Source organism: Magallana gigas, chromosome 3 (genome assembly GCF_963853765.1).
Source record: "Magallana gigas chromosome 3, xbMagGiga1.1, whole genome shotgun sequence".
Taxonomy (NCBI): domain Eukaryota; kingdom Metazoa; phylum Mollusca; class Bivalvia; order Ostreida; family Ostreidae; genus Magallana; species Magallana gigas.
The window spans coordinates 53,892,643-53,907,948 of record NC_088855.1 but is presented as its reverse complement, the minus strand read 5'-3'; the positions used below and the strand labels follow the sequence as shown (position 1 = coordinate 53,907,948).

General features: G+C 31.5%; 1 protein-coding gene across 6 annotated transcripts; it reads right to left on the bottom strand.

Moving 5' to 3' along the window:
• Window positions 1–1,233: 1,233 nt before the first annotated feature.
• Window positions 1,234–13,464, bottom strand: LOC105337446 (uncharacterized). Of its 6 annotated transcripts, none has more exons than XM_034480385.2 (11): window positions 13,339–13,353; window positions 12,606–12,656; window positions 8,110–8,766; window positions 7,388–7,694; window positions 4,379–4,489; window positions 4,038–4,229; window positions 3,633–3,902; window positions 3,272–3,507; window positions 2,530–2,642; window positions 1,782–1,842; window positions 1,234–1,618 (listed from the first exon to the last, which is right to left on the bottom strand). In XM_034480385.2, exons 3-11 carry the CDS (start codon window positions 8,764–8,766, stop codon window positions 1,517–1,519), a joined length of 2,049 nt encoding a protein of 682 aa, XP_034336276.2. In that variant the 5' UTR covers window positions 12,606–12,656; window positions 13,339–13,353; the 3' UTR covers window positions 1,234–1,516. The 6 variants fall into 6 exon arrangements, 5 of the variants coding, with proteins under 5 accessions (XP_034336276.2, XP_065936457.1, XP_034336274.2 ...); XM_066080385.1 differs by lacking the exon at window positions 13,339–13,353 and adding an exon at window positions 9,027–9,097 and having other exon boundaries at window positions 12,606–12,624; XR_010712409.1 differs by having other exon boundaries at window positions 1,574–1,618; window positions 1,782–1,858; window positions 13,339–13,356.
• Window positions 13,465–15,306: the final 1,842 nt, after the last annotated feature.

The following is a 15,306-nucleotide window of genomic DNA, read 5'->3' as shown; positions in this document are numbered from 1 at the left end:
TCAATTTACAATTATTGATACCAGCACCATACTTCCTCTTGTTTGGGTAAACCGTGGGCTGTTCATATATATAATCATAGCAAAAATACTTTGACCGGGAGTATTTCTTAAAATCTATGTTACATTTATTGACACCGATGTTGAATAATATATTTGATGCATTTTTGTGACGTCATATGTACTTTGTAATCACGTGACGGGCGAATACTAATATTGCAAATGATCTATTTAAATCGCATCGGCGCAGGCGATTAATGACATTAAATCATACATATTTTTAAGAAAAATCTTTTGGTAAGTCATATACTTTGAAGTTCTTGCTAGGGAAAGAAAAAGATATTTTGTTTATGGAAAATTTTGTTGAAACATTCCACAAAATAATCAAAATAATGCACATTTTTACTAATCAAAAGGGATTTACAAAAAATTTGGGTAAATCCATAGGTTTCCCAAACACGATTCACATTGGTACTTATATTCTCTACCAATTTTACGTAAAATATTATAAAATTGTGTTGATCTTTCACCTGCGCCAAGCTGGTTTTACATGCATATGAATTTCTTCATTTGAGTTGTTTACACGTAGCAGGGAGAGTCTCCAAACCACTATTTTATAAATAGTCTTTTACTTAAAAGCTTTAAAACTGCCATTTTTTTAATTCTGGTTTTTAATATATATGTGCATCTATGTAAAGAAAACATGCAGTATAATACTGGGTTGATATAATTCACTTTTAACGTTAAGATACAGTCCCTGAGAACTATCGACAGGAATGCAGATCGTGACGTCAAAGTTAACTATGACATCATATCTTATGAAGTACAGACAAGTGACTTTCTACATATCGCTGTAAAATCTATCGGGAAGCCTTAACATGCCCGCGAAATATGAGCGGTATTGGCAACGTGGATGCACGCACATCAATCGAAATATTATGACATGTACGTCATTTGATAAACCTGCAAATTAGAGGAACGCAACTGAAACAACCGGTATTGTCATCTGAGTTTTAACCTTAATAATCTAATAATGCACAGACTTAACCAGCAGGGTGTTGCGCTACTGAACCAAGAAAAACCTGTTACATTTTGCTTTCATGGTTTCAGAAATTATTAGAGGTAATCTGTCTAGTTGGAAAGCGGCAAAGAACAATGAAAATATTTTAAATTCCAGTTTTTGTTTTTAAGGTTAAAAACCTTTTTACATGACCAATTATTTCCCAAAGATGAAAGTCAAAAATTTGGCACTTTAATAAACAGTTTTTAAAACAAGTTCATTTCAAAATATACATTGTTCAGTAGACTCTTATATGGGAATTAAACATGAACAGGGGAAGCAAAAAATATTCTGATATGCTATCTAGCATACAGAATTTTTTTTCTACAATACACCATACAGGTGAATGAAATACATTTTTAAAAAACCTAAATATCGAAGTATCTTTCAAAAAACTCGTCGTTCCTCTTGTGTTTCTGGCACTAATTGTTTCGGTAACTTTAACGTCTAAGTGAGTATTTACACAAGTGTATCATCCAAAGCGAAGCTGAACTTGGCCAGTGTAAGTATATCTTTTATCTCCATTATCTCATATAGAGCCTTGTGGAAAAAATCAGGTGACTAAACATGAAATAGAATGAAATTAATTAAAAATTAAGAGAAAAATATATATAATCAAACAATCGATAATTCTTCATGAGATTCATTGGCAGCAACCTATTAAACTATATTTTTTAACATCAAAATGCTAATTTGTAAAAAAGAAAAGGCTAATCAATTTTACCTCTTGTCTCAGAACTTGCAGATATGCAATCTCAATCCCAGTCAAAGAAGAGAACTTGGAACTATTTAAAAATACAACTGTGGAATAATGGAATATTGATATCGAAAATGCATCCGTAACTATTAGACGTAAACTCATAATGTATAGCACCTAGCAGATAAAAATACCACAAACACCAAATATCAAAATGTTATCTATACAGGTAAAATATGTTATATGTTTTAAAGGGGCATGGTCACAATTTTGGTCAAATTTTATTTTTCTGTTTTTATTATTTGCAATGCTTTAGGAATGCATTTCTAATGATCAAATGAAATTTGGGTGCCAGTTGTTGAGTTTTAAACAAGATACAGGGCTCACAATTCTTCGTCATGGTCCATTTTTTGTTTACATAAGTTCAATATATCAGTAAAAAATCTTTTTAAAGCTGATTTGTCTATCTTGTTATTTATTTAAAGCATAAATAAACAGTTCCTAACGATTAACATATTTATTTTAGGTCTAAAACTTGAATTTTCACTTCAACATTCGAAATGTAAACAAACGCTTTGTTTACATAGCAAAGAATTGTAAGCGCTGTAACTCGCTTATTAGTCATCAAATGACACTCAAATTTTGGTTGCCTATAAAAATTGCCTTACTAAAGCATTGTAAACATTAAAATCGAAAAAGTAATTTTTGACAAAAATCGTGACCATGCCCCTTTAAAATATTTAACAATGTATAATTAGCCACTAATTTTGTTTACCTTGGTAGGTTGTGATGATTAATCCATCTAAGGACATCTGCTTGTTTCCATCTTTTCACTGCATCGGATGCCTGACTTTTCCGTCTTGGTTTTGAAGTGAATGTGCCCGTTCCCTGCATTAAACAAAATGGTTCTATATTAGCTCTAAAGAAAGTCAGGTAGTTTTAATGTTCAGTATGGATTTTTAATACGATTTCAGAGTACAATATTGATATTTATTACATGTTAAACTCAATATACGGTGGAATTTTGTTATATTCCACTGTGTGTTCTTACGCAACGTGACGTCATAATTAAACATTTCGTAGCTTTAGGCAGATTATTGACATAAAATGAAAAAGTAACAAAATAATGTTTCAATTTTTTTTATTATTTGATAAAAATATACCAGAAAATGAAATGCTTGTTTGTTAATATTCAGGGAACTTTTTTCCATGAGTAAAGTTGTTGACATCTTGTGTATGTGTTGTGGGGCTCACAATTATAATAATGTTTACAGAAAGATTGAGGTTTAAGAAAATGTTTAGGTTTAACTTGTGATACGACGTGATAAAAAGAATCTATCATGATTTCCGATGGTGTATGATTTTTATCCAACTCGTTGTGCGTTTTCTATCACCTCGCCAAGGCTCGGGAATAGAAACACATGACTCGCTGGATAAAATTCATATGCCATCACAAATCATGAGAGTTCCTATATTGATTTCTGAAAACAGGGCTAAATATAAAATTGAAAACTCACCTCTGTTGAAGCAGGAGCTGCCTGGGAAATAACTGGTTTCTCTGGGATGGCCTTCCTCTGTCGACTTAGCACTTCCTTAATCAAACCGCTCATTTTGCTTTCAAACGGATATTTATCAGTAAACTCGAAAAATAGCTTGGAGCCAAGAATCAACCCAAGCCACTCTCGAGCCTCATAATTTCTTTCCATTTTGAGAGGAATTATCGGCTTCCTCAGCTTAAAAGCATATTCTGCCTCTATAAAAGTATCCGCACAAAAGTACACTTCAGAAATAAGCAAGATTAAAATCACAGTAATCAGTCATTTTGAATGCCTGTTTGCATTATATAAGATTTTCTAAAAATTGTAAGCAAGAAAATACCTGCTCTACAGGAAGGGCTATCCTGGTACTTTTTGGAGTAACATATCAAAATAATTTCAGCACCCTCAACTGCCTGAGCCATAGCATCTAGAGTGGACCCCTGCATGTCATCTATGTCCATCCAACACTTGACCCCGTTCTCTTGCAGGCTATCACGAATGTTTTGGATTATTTTTTGATTTGCCCATTGGTAGCTAATCATCACATGGCCCTTTTTAGTTTCGGAGTGTGATAGGACTAATTCCTGTTCATAACTCTTGCTTTTATAACCTGTATAATAAAGTAAACTCTGCTAGCTAAAATTTGTAAGCTGGTCTAGATATTTCAAAATAGTGTATCTATAAGCATTTTGATATTGAAAACGATCTATAACATTATCCACTAGTCAACATAAATTTAAGATACCTATTTCCTCATACTTTACTTTGGAAGTGAGCTTTTCTCTCATATTCCAAAGAGCTCCATCGCACGCATTTTTTATTTTTTTGTTTTGAGATGTTCGAAACTTTATCAAAGTTTCCATGACTGCATCATCTTGAAGCATGATATTCTGGTTGTCTTTGTCAAATGACAACACCCATAGCGCTCCAAAGGCCTCTTTTAAAATTTAAAGCAATTTAATTTATTAAATATTTGTAAAATATCATTTTCAATTTTTTTTTTTAAAGTTATGCTAGAAATTTAATAAAATGAAAATCTTGTTGCAGTTGTAACTGTGCATTGTATTAACATTGTATAATATAAACCTATTTGCTCGTCTTCATGCTTCGATTGCGATAAGGCCACAAGAACTGGCAATGAACCTTCGGCCACCAATGACTTTTTATTTACATCATTTTTCGCTATTCTTCTGATAGCTGAAAGAAAATTTAGAAACAGATAATCAGCAGACTCTGATATTTACGTACAACAGGGACACGGATTTTGCAAAAAAGAATAGTAAACAAGTAAAAGTATATTCTGCAAATAAGCAGTTAAGTTACATACTAATTATATAACCTGTTACCAAATAACCCTTATATTTAAGATGAATCCCATTGCTCATCTAATCCATTTACTAAGTTTTTTGCAAGATATTCGGTTATGAAACGATTTTTTTAAAAGTCACATATCTGACCGATAGTGACCCTCTAAAGCCATCACCAAGAAACCTTGACCAAATCGTAATAGAACCCGTCATACATTTTCTATTTATTAACTCAACTTTAATGAGAGGACATATTAATATGTTTTGTCTAACCAGGTTCCCTTTCCTCTTTATGACACAGGAGACATTTCTTTTTGCAGAGGATTCCAACCAGTTCTAACAGAGGATCAAAACCATATTCTTAGACATCTTTATTACCAGAAGTTTAAAAAATGTATCGTTGCCATTTCTATTGAAGACTGCAAAATACACAATAGTGGAGAAGACGATTTTATTTATTAATGAGGGTATAATCACTATATGATTACTAAACCATATTTTCAGAAAATTTTATAGCACGGCGATGATGTGGGTCATGGATTTCACAACTTGCAGTCCTCTAAATCCTAAAGCAGAAACATAGTAAGGAAGCTAGTAATTTGATGCTCACTTATTTTAACATTTTAAAGGAAGATAAAAAGTATAACGTGTGGATATACTTTATAACATCATTTTACTTTTAGGCTAACAAATTGTTAAATCAAAGTACAGATACTACTGAAAAGCGCTAACCTAGTTTGGTTCTAAAGGAAATTCACTTTGTGCAAGCTTAGTTTAAGGTGGCTCTATACACCACTTTTTAATGACGCAGTACACAAAAAAGTAAATCTGGAAGCATGTAATTCCGGTACTGGCTGATTTAAACTGACGCGAATTGTATGGGGACCGCTTTTAAAGAAAATTGTTAAATGAATAAATTACATTGGAAAATTCATTACTTACAAGTAATTTGGTATTTGACACCTTCACGTTGTGTCGTATTATTTATCGATATAAACAATAAAATCAAGTATAGTTTTTTAAATAGTTTCTTTCCATTACCGACCTATTATAGCGTTACGAAGTGAGTAAGTGGGTTCACTTCAAACCAGTAGGTCATGAGTTCGAATCCCGTTGAGGACACTACATGTAAAATTTTTAACCTTTCAAAATTTTCTAAAACGTATTTCTTGGTTGAATGCTGTGAAAGAAAATTCTAAACCTGTGAAAGTATTCCAATTATAATATACTTTAATCCACATTAATATCTACAGATGTTCCTTACCACCTTAAGGAGATGGGAGGGTGGCTTTGAATTTCTCTCATGTTGGGATACATACATGTAAATCCTATCAGTTAATTTTTCCCTTTATTAATTTGACTTAGTTTTGTATTAAAACGAATATATTCACTTATATAGGCATATGATTAAATTTTTATGTTTTTATTATTCCAACACAAAATTTTCTTTAACTCAGAAATGAAAAGTCCCCAAAGTGTTTGGGCCTTAGGAACGATAACTCTTACCTGAGGAACTTTCAGTCCAAATAAAATTTAAAATATTTTTTGTGTTTATTTGCAATGATTTTCATTCAATTTTTTATGTCTCATTTATTAAAATACATTTTCTTATAACATCAAGCAGCTTTTTCAGATGATTTGTCAGCAGAGTAAGAAAATATGAAAAATAATGTTTTGGGGAAATATTTAAAAAATTGAAATAATAACATTTCTTAATGTTAAGAAGTGATTTATTTAAGAAGTGATTAAGTGTCCGAAGGAAATATCCATCATATGACATAAAAGATCTCTTAATTTGTTGATAGTTAATTTTTTTTTTAAATTATTTTACAAAAACACGAAAAAACATTTTAAAAATCTGTTAAAAAAATCTGTTAAAATACCTATAGTATTCCTATCATCATTCTGATATTTGATAAGTATAATTATGTTTTGTGATCTTCTGTTGAAAATTAATATAAACTGTGGGTGTATAGATTGAAAGACCTTAAAAAAAGCGATTTGATTTTTCTATATTTCAGCTTCATTATGCGCAATATATTTCCTTATCACTTCGTGGCATCCCCTGCAGTGATGTACGTAAGCCCCGCACATTAGATTCACAATAGCCCAAACAACAATAGCTCGTGCAATTATGTACGTGAACCCCTGAAAATGGTTCTCTAACCAGTTGAAAAGGTGAATATTTCTGCTCATAGGGAGCGGTTTTTCGATGAAGTCTTACGACAATAAAGCAATGAGCTATGCTTAGCGCTTGAAAAAAGGGTGACACCTTGAAATTATATTTACCAAATATATTTTCTTTACAGTTTTTCAAGAGACAACAATCCTCTTGCAACAAAAACATTGCATTATTTAAAGGTAAACATTTCATATAACCTCACCAAAGATATTTGTGGTGCTGTTTTGTCATTCCATAGGACCGTCAAATACTAGTATTTATATGTTATTATTATTTTTTAGATATATTCACTCTTAAAAGTCATAAACAGTTTTAAACTAAATATTGTTTAATTTAAAGTAATTTCACATAAACAATGATGATTAGGCCTTTTAGTTTTCAAGAGGATAAAATGGTCCGTTAATAAAGGACGACTTATGCCGCACAATTTGCGAAGACGAGATTACTTACGTGACCTATTGCCGCGTTTTCCTTCACAACGCGGTATTAGGTCACATAAATGATTATAAACTGATAACGTGTGAAAACTCTGCATAACTGTTTTGTCCCTGATCATATATTTTTAACTACAAAACAACCCCGAGATGATATGTAAGTTTTAATTACTTCTGGTTAATTCCATGGCAGACCAGCCTTCACATCTTCGATGGCGATCATTTAATGAGTAGGTTAAACATTTCAGAAGAAATTTGAAGAGATCCCTATTTGCTTCTAGATGCTTAGCTTCAGAGTCATCGACCAAGTCAGCCAGGGTAGTTAGGGTAACCAAAAGAATGGAATCACTTCTGGATTTTAGGTAGGGCAAAAGCACTTCAACAAATCCAATTTTCCTCAGCTCAGTATTGCAATTTTCGCTTTGAGCAATATTGTGAATTATGGATATATAGTGATCAAGAAGTTCGTCATCATTTTCCTGTGATTAAAAAGATAAATGCATTGTACTAAAACGTTGAGACAAAAGACAATTCTAGTCACACGGTATACCTTGTCTCAAGCAGGCTGCTTAATTTTTAAACACACTTTAAGACCTTTTAATTGTAAAATTTAGAGATTAAGAATTTTTCTATAAACATTTTCTCTTATGAAAGAATTTGTGTATTGATGGGTTTACGTCATCTTAACTGTGATCTAATATATTTCTATTTTGGAAATGATATTAAAATTTACAGTAGTAGTTAAATGCAAAAACACGATTTTCTCCTAGATAACAACAATTTCTATTAACATCGATATATTCATAAATTCTTGAAAATATTTGTCATTTGGAAACAAACTTGAAATTAATCACTATTGAATAAATATAAAAATTTACAAGTACGATAACACACCCGCATGTTGTCCTCCAGATGACTTGATGTCAACCTCTGTAAAGCCTTCAGGATCTGGGGCAGGAATTCGCCATGTTCCACCAGTAAGTGACAGTGCCTAGCATTAGCATCAGTAAAGTTCAGCAGTGTTCCCAAACAACTGTTCAGTGGATTCGATACTCCATCGATCAATTCATTTTCCTCATCATAATATCCTTTATTTAAACAGAACACAACTACATCACAGGCTGTTTTTACTCCGCTAAATTGAACAAACACATCTCCGAGCTCTTTTTCAAATTGATGGTTAATTTCTAAGCTTGCGTGATCTAAAGCAGAACTGTGTCTTTGGAGATCATATGCTGCCTGAACAAAATCTTCATCAAAAAATTCCTTTTCATTAAAGTGTCCAATAATGTCCGAAAGAATATAAAGATTTTTTTCAAGAGATTTGAACGTGTTGGTTTTCATTTCCTCAATTTCGTTCTCTGTCAGTAAGATACTTTTCTCCGACATGGATTCAGTTTCCTCTAAATCACTCTCTTCCAGAACCTGATCGGCTGTCATTTTGTTCGATGACATATTCGAATGCTTTTCTAGCATATCTTCGTCAGTCGATAAGGTCTGAATTGGCTGAACAACAATAGTTTGTTCTTTCTTGGACGTTACGGAACCCATCTATATATATAATTTAAAAACCTTATTCTGAAATCATTGTAAGTTCTATGGTCAAAACAACGACATTGAGAGCTGCTCGAGACAACAAAATTGTTCCATTATTTAAAGGTAAATAACCCAAATCATATCATTTTATTGATCAATAACTTTGATAATTAAATGCAAGCATATGTACATGTAGATCTTATCGAAAGGGCACAAGAAATTATAACTTCTTTTGATAACATATCACTGAGGAAACTCTCATAAATTGCCCCTACCTTTTTATTTCATACAGCTTTCATAAGAAATCTTCCGAAACCAGATTGTATACATGTAATTACCCTATAACCTGCATAAAAAATTACCGTTTATTTCAAGCAAAACAGTGATAGTTTCTGTTATGTAAAATCTTTGATATAAAGCAAGTGTTTGGATTATTCATGTTATAATAAGTACGTAAATAAGTACGTACAATCTGTGTAATTTGATGTAAGGTAAAAGTCTGACAAGACGAACTGCGAATTTCTAACAGAACTGATTTCATTTTAAAACTTAGCTACCTTTGCTTTACCATTTATTCATTATTTTCTGAAGAAACCGTAAACCTATAACAGGTGGTTTGTTAACTTGCTGGTTGGTATGTTTGACATTAGAATCGTTTGTTCTTCAGAGAAATCAATACATTGTGTTGTAATATAAGTTTATCCAATAATACCATGGAACTTTCGTTGCGATGAATACATACAGTATCGAACGTTTTATAACTGAACACTAAATCAATACATGTACCTAATTATTGACAGTTAGCAATTGGTAATAATGCATGATGGTTAATATCAATGGTACTTTTCCATAAGGAGAAGAGAGAAGATGTTTAAAAAAATTCAATCTATTTTCTGAAGTATGCCCCAGGTTATTGTTTTAACACTTTTTGATGAATTTCAATGACAATATACATACCCGTGAAAGATATACCTTTGAAATAGATGGAAGGGAAAATATTCAAGGTATCCTCATTGACACATTATTTTTTTTCACTTAAAAGTTTACAGGAACGAAAACAAATTTCTTACGAAGATTTATTTCGGAAAATGTTCACATCTTTTCACCGATAAAAAGTACCTCACAGCATGGCAGTGCCCCATACCACTAAAATTATACTATAACCAGTGTACCATGAGCAACAGAATATTTTGGTGGTTTTTTTACAAGGTGGAATTTGTCATAGTGTAATTATTTTTTCCTCAAATAAACATGAAATATTGTCTATTGAAAGAACATTTATAAAGTAATTGCAGCTCCAGTACAGCACACATTTTTTAGTTAAATTGCTTTCAAGATACCTGTTGTAAAAATAGCAAAGAATAGCAAAGTTATTTAGAAAGCTACTATCATGGCATTTTATAAAAGTAAGATAGATATCAGGTCATCTATATTCAAAGAAACAGTATAGTTCATTTTCCTCATCTTGATATTTTCTTTTTTTTTAAACGCGGCTCAATAAAAGAATAAAAATTGTGCATATACCGAAAGTTTGAATCTTTTTACTGCAATAATAAACTTGTGATTGTGTGTTTAAAATGTTCCGGAATATAGAACTTTCGTCAAAACTTAAATTTCATAGTTCAAGCTGAACACTTTAGGCACTGTCCGCTATATTTCTCTTTTATTACAGCTATCCCTACAACCCCTATATAGTGTAAGACGTTTAAAATCCAAGGTGTAAAACTTTCACGACTTCTAATAAAGTACCAATCGGGATTAGTTTAATTTCACGCTGTTAGAAAATTAATTGATCAGAACAAAGTAGAAATCACGATGGGTTTAATTTCGTGGGAAAATGATAAATCGCGAACATAGTAAAATTAATATCATCTTGTTTATTTGCCAACACACCGCAAGCCGCAAACCCCTTATGAATTTAAATTATTATGCTGTAAAGGTCTCATCTGTGTGAACGTACAATTTTCCTCTGTGTCGCGATGAAATTATTAAATTTCACGCTCCTTTTCAAACTCGAAGAACACTAACATCAAATATATGGATTAACGCATCATTAACAAACAAAATGTGCATATAAAATAAAAAAATAAATGCATAAAATGCAAAGAGCACGAAAAAAAAGGTTCAGGTGTGCGCTTAAGTGTAACGAGATCGAAGGGGTTATTTACCTGTGTGACGATGCCTATTTTTGATCTCTACTCCTGGTTCAACCTTAAAACGTTCTTTTAATTGAGACACTTCACACAGAAAGAAAATGAAAATCCCTGGCAGATCTAGATGTTTAAATATTCTTAAGATAAGATGATGTATTGATAACAAAAGTAGAATAATTATTTTTATCACGTACAAGATATCATGTTCTTATTTGTGCTTTATTTTCATCTCCTTTGATCATTTTCTAGTAAATTCTGACTTTTTGCACTCTTTCTGAAAGCCATGCTGAAAAATTTACGATCGATGCCCATGTGCTGTTGAACGAAAGGCTAGGATTGCAATGTTTACATTATGGTCTGTTTAAAATTATTAGCTTTAGCGAGATATTTTGAATTTCACGAAGCATAATTTTTGCAATATATATATATATATATATATATATATATATATATATATATATATATATATATATATATATATATATATATATATATATATATATATTGAACTTTTCAGATAAATTCATGCTTTGTATTTTGCATTCATTGAGAATTTATTGCACAATATGAGCTGTAGGAATCTAATAACTATGTTTTAATAACTATGTTGCAAGTTGTACTTTCTCAAGTTAAACATTTGTACATGTATCAGTTAAGTGCACAAAATAAAAAAAAATATTCAACCAAAAGAGTTGATATAAGAGGTTGTTGATGGCTTGTAATCAACTGGAATAAACGACTGAGACTTGCATATCATTTGGCTTTGCTATATCTTTTTGATTCCATTGTTTATTTATATTCAATTGAGCATCTTAATCCCAACTTTAATTTGACTTCATTATCTGCTTTATTATATCTAAACCAATAAATACATTTCTTTGAGAGAATTCATATTAAAAAACCTCTTTCTTTGAGTTTAAAAAACCAGAACTACTGTTTCCTCTGTTTTGTTGTCATACATGATTGTGGGTGGTATGTTGCACTACCAACCCTCTTGGATATGTGTCAAAAGAAAAACTTAACACCAAATTTTTATTCGTAGGTACAAAAATGGTTATTGCCTAAGAGTATTCATTTCACACTTTTGGCATCCGTGTAAGTACATGTATGTTAAACAGACAAACCAGAAGCAACAAATGAAGTGTAATTTTACTTACTACACTATGTTTGAACGTTTCATAAATTTTGGCCCTTACTCAATTCTTTAAAAATAAATCCTTTAAAAACTTTTTCATTAATACTGATCTAAATTTTAAACAATATTTGTAAAACCAAGAATATGAGTCAAGGAATTCAGTACATATATATTGAAAACAATAGGTATAAATTTATGTACACTGTTTGATTTAAAAAAAGCTTAAAAAATAGAGAAAGTTTGTTGATTGTGATGGACATTCGAACAATGGAATAAACGGCTGCAATGTATATATATATATATATATATATATATATATATATATATATATATATATATATATATATATATATATATATATATATATATATATATATATAATTTAAAAGGAATAGATATTGATACAACCAAACATACCTTCCAATAAGAATCGAACAAAATTAGTGGCCGATGCAGGATATCCTAAATTGAGGTAGCATTAAAAAAATATCGAAGGGAAGTTTTAAAAAAGTATTTACTACACGTCTATGTAAACTGTTGATCTACAAGCTAGATTAAGTACTCACAATTCTGCGCTATTGGAGGGATAACAGGGTGATTATCTGCCATTCAGTCAACTGAAATGTGACTGGTAACTACAGGTAACCGAATAACATAGCTATGTAAATTAGATCGTAAAGTTAACATTCAGGGTTTTTAAAAACATGGAGATTGTTGATTGTGATTGACATTGGAAAACTGGCATAAATGTTTGTATTATCTATTTATAGAATTAAAAAGAGCCGGATTGCATACCTACCAAGAAGTACTAAAGAAAACCAATGACAGGTGAAACATATCCTAAATTGAAGTAAAATTGAACAAAATCGAATGGAATTTGGAACATAAAATATTTACTAAACTAAATTACTAGATAAATTTTATATAATCAGTTAAGTGAAATGTGACTAAATCGTTATAAAAGCCAACTGGGTGACATAACTCTGCGCATTTGTCACCTGTTCAGTCCCTTAAGTTAACATTAACTTGACTAAATTACGCAGATGCAGCTTGTACCTTTTTTTACCCAACAATTGGGTCCTTTTAACTCCACTACAGTTGTTTTTTCTGATACGATTTGTTGGGATGTTAACCCTCTTTGATACGAATGTTTAAATCACTTGACAAAATGTCCCATTTTTGGAAACAAAAAAGGATTTTACATGAGAGTTTACTTTACCACTTACATGTATGACTTATGGTATGCCCGCACGCATGTTACATTGACAAAAGACCATGATGAAGTGTAATTTTACTTACCAACGCTATGTTGAAATTCCTGCAAGTGGTATATTTTCAAAGAATGTTTTCTTGTTTATGATATATTCACTGACTTATTTCTCGGAAGATCTATTCTTAGATAACATTCACCCTAGAAAATCCATTGCAACTTGTGCTTTCCCTCCCAAATGATTTTTGTAAGACCAGACATTTAAATCTTGAAAATCAATAAATTTCAGTCATAACATGATTTGCAACTACGTGTCTTGGCAAAAGTTAGTTGGTCTTCTTTATTTGATTGTTACATTACTAATATTATCCATCACTTAAGGATGACGTTTACTCAGAATGAAAAAAAATTCCACTGATGATAATGAAAAACCAACTACTGTGTGTTGTAGACCTTACATGGTAGTGTTATTCTTCACTTTCAAATAAGTAGGTCAATGACCTACTTTATGAGTTAATGGCCACTGAATATTTTTTGAAAATTTAAGAAAAATCCATAAAAAATTTACTCTATGATTGAGATTTTCTTAATTGTGAAAATAATACAAATTGCTTAATTCTTTGACAAATGAAATACAGTTTATGAATGGTAGTGACATTAAATAGATACAAAGAATTAAGTTTTCATTCACAATTTTTTAGGGTATTCTAATCCGAATTTCCTCTTTCAGTTTTCAAATTACTACCCATTTTTGATTCAATATAACAAAACAAGAGGCCCATGGGCCACATCGCTCACCTGAACAGCAGTTCCTTGTAACATTACATTTCGTAGCATATGCTTTTTCTATTTTAAACATTGAACCCCTTTCTGGGGACCCAGTTATGGTCCGAGGTTTATGGTTGGCTTGAACAACATAAACAGTAACATAGGAATGAAAATGTGTAGCACTGCGGTAGGACCGCACGTACACAACCTGAAAAACTGAACGTAGCAGAGTTCCACTTCAAGAGAAATAACTCTCAGACTGTACAGAACATCAAGAAAGATAACTCTTGGTTCCACTACATTAGAGTTTACACAATTTGAGGATCCTTGCATAATAATCTCACAAACTGTAGCATTATAGTTCTCGAGAAAAACTTTTTAAAAACATTTTCAATATATCTTTCTATGTTAAACTTTGAACCCCTCTTGGGGCCACAGTATTAGTCCAGGGCTAAAGTTTTAATTATTTGGAATCTACATTATTTAAGGATGCTTGCATAGTTATCTCACAAGCTGAAGCATTATAGTTCCCTAGAAAAAGATTTTTCAACATTTTCCCTCTATATTTCTATGCTAAACTTTGAACACCTCTTGGGGCCCCAGTATTAGATTGAGGTCACAGCTTTTATAATTTCGAATCTACACTATTTGAGGGTGCTTACGTAGTTATCTGACAAATTGATGCATTGTAGTTCTCGAAAAGAAGATTTTTAAACATTTTCCATATATACCGGTACTTCTACATTTAACTTTAAACCCATGTTGGGTCCCTAGTATTAGTCCAGGGGTCACTATTTTAAAACTGTCGAACCTTCATTATCCAAGGTTGTATGCATGATAGTAATCTCACAAATTGAGGCATTGTAGTTCTCGAGAAGAAGATATTTTAACGTTACCTTTATATTTCTATAATAAACTTTGACCCCATCTTGGGGCCCCAGTATTGGTCCGGGGGTCACGATTTTACCAATTAGGAATCTACATGAGCGAAGGCATAGAAATTCCACAAACTAAAACATTGTAGTTCTTGAGAAGAACATTTTTAAACTTTTCCTTTATGTTTTTTAAAATGTTTAAATTTTGAACCCCTCTTGGTGCCCATCAATTGTCCGGGAGTTACAAATTTTTGAATCTACATTATTTAAGGATGTACATGTATGCATAGTAATATCCCAAACAGTTGCACTATAGTTCTTGAGAAGAAGATTTTAAAACATTTTCCTATATATGTTAAAATCTAAACCCCTACTGGGGCCCCACTTTTTTGTTCAGGGGTCACGATTTTTACA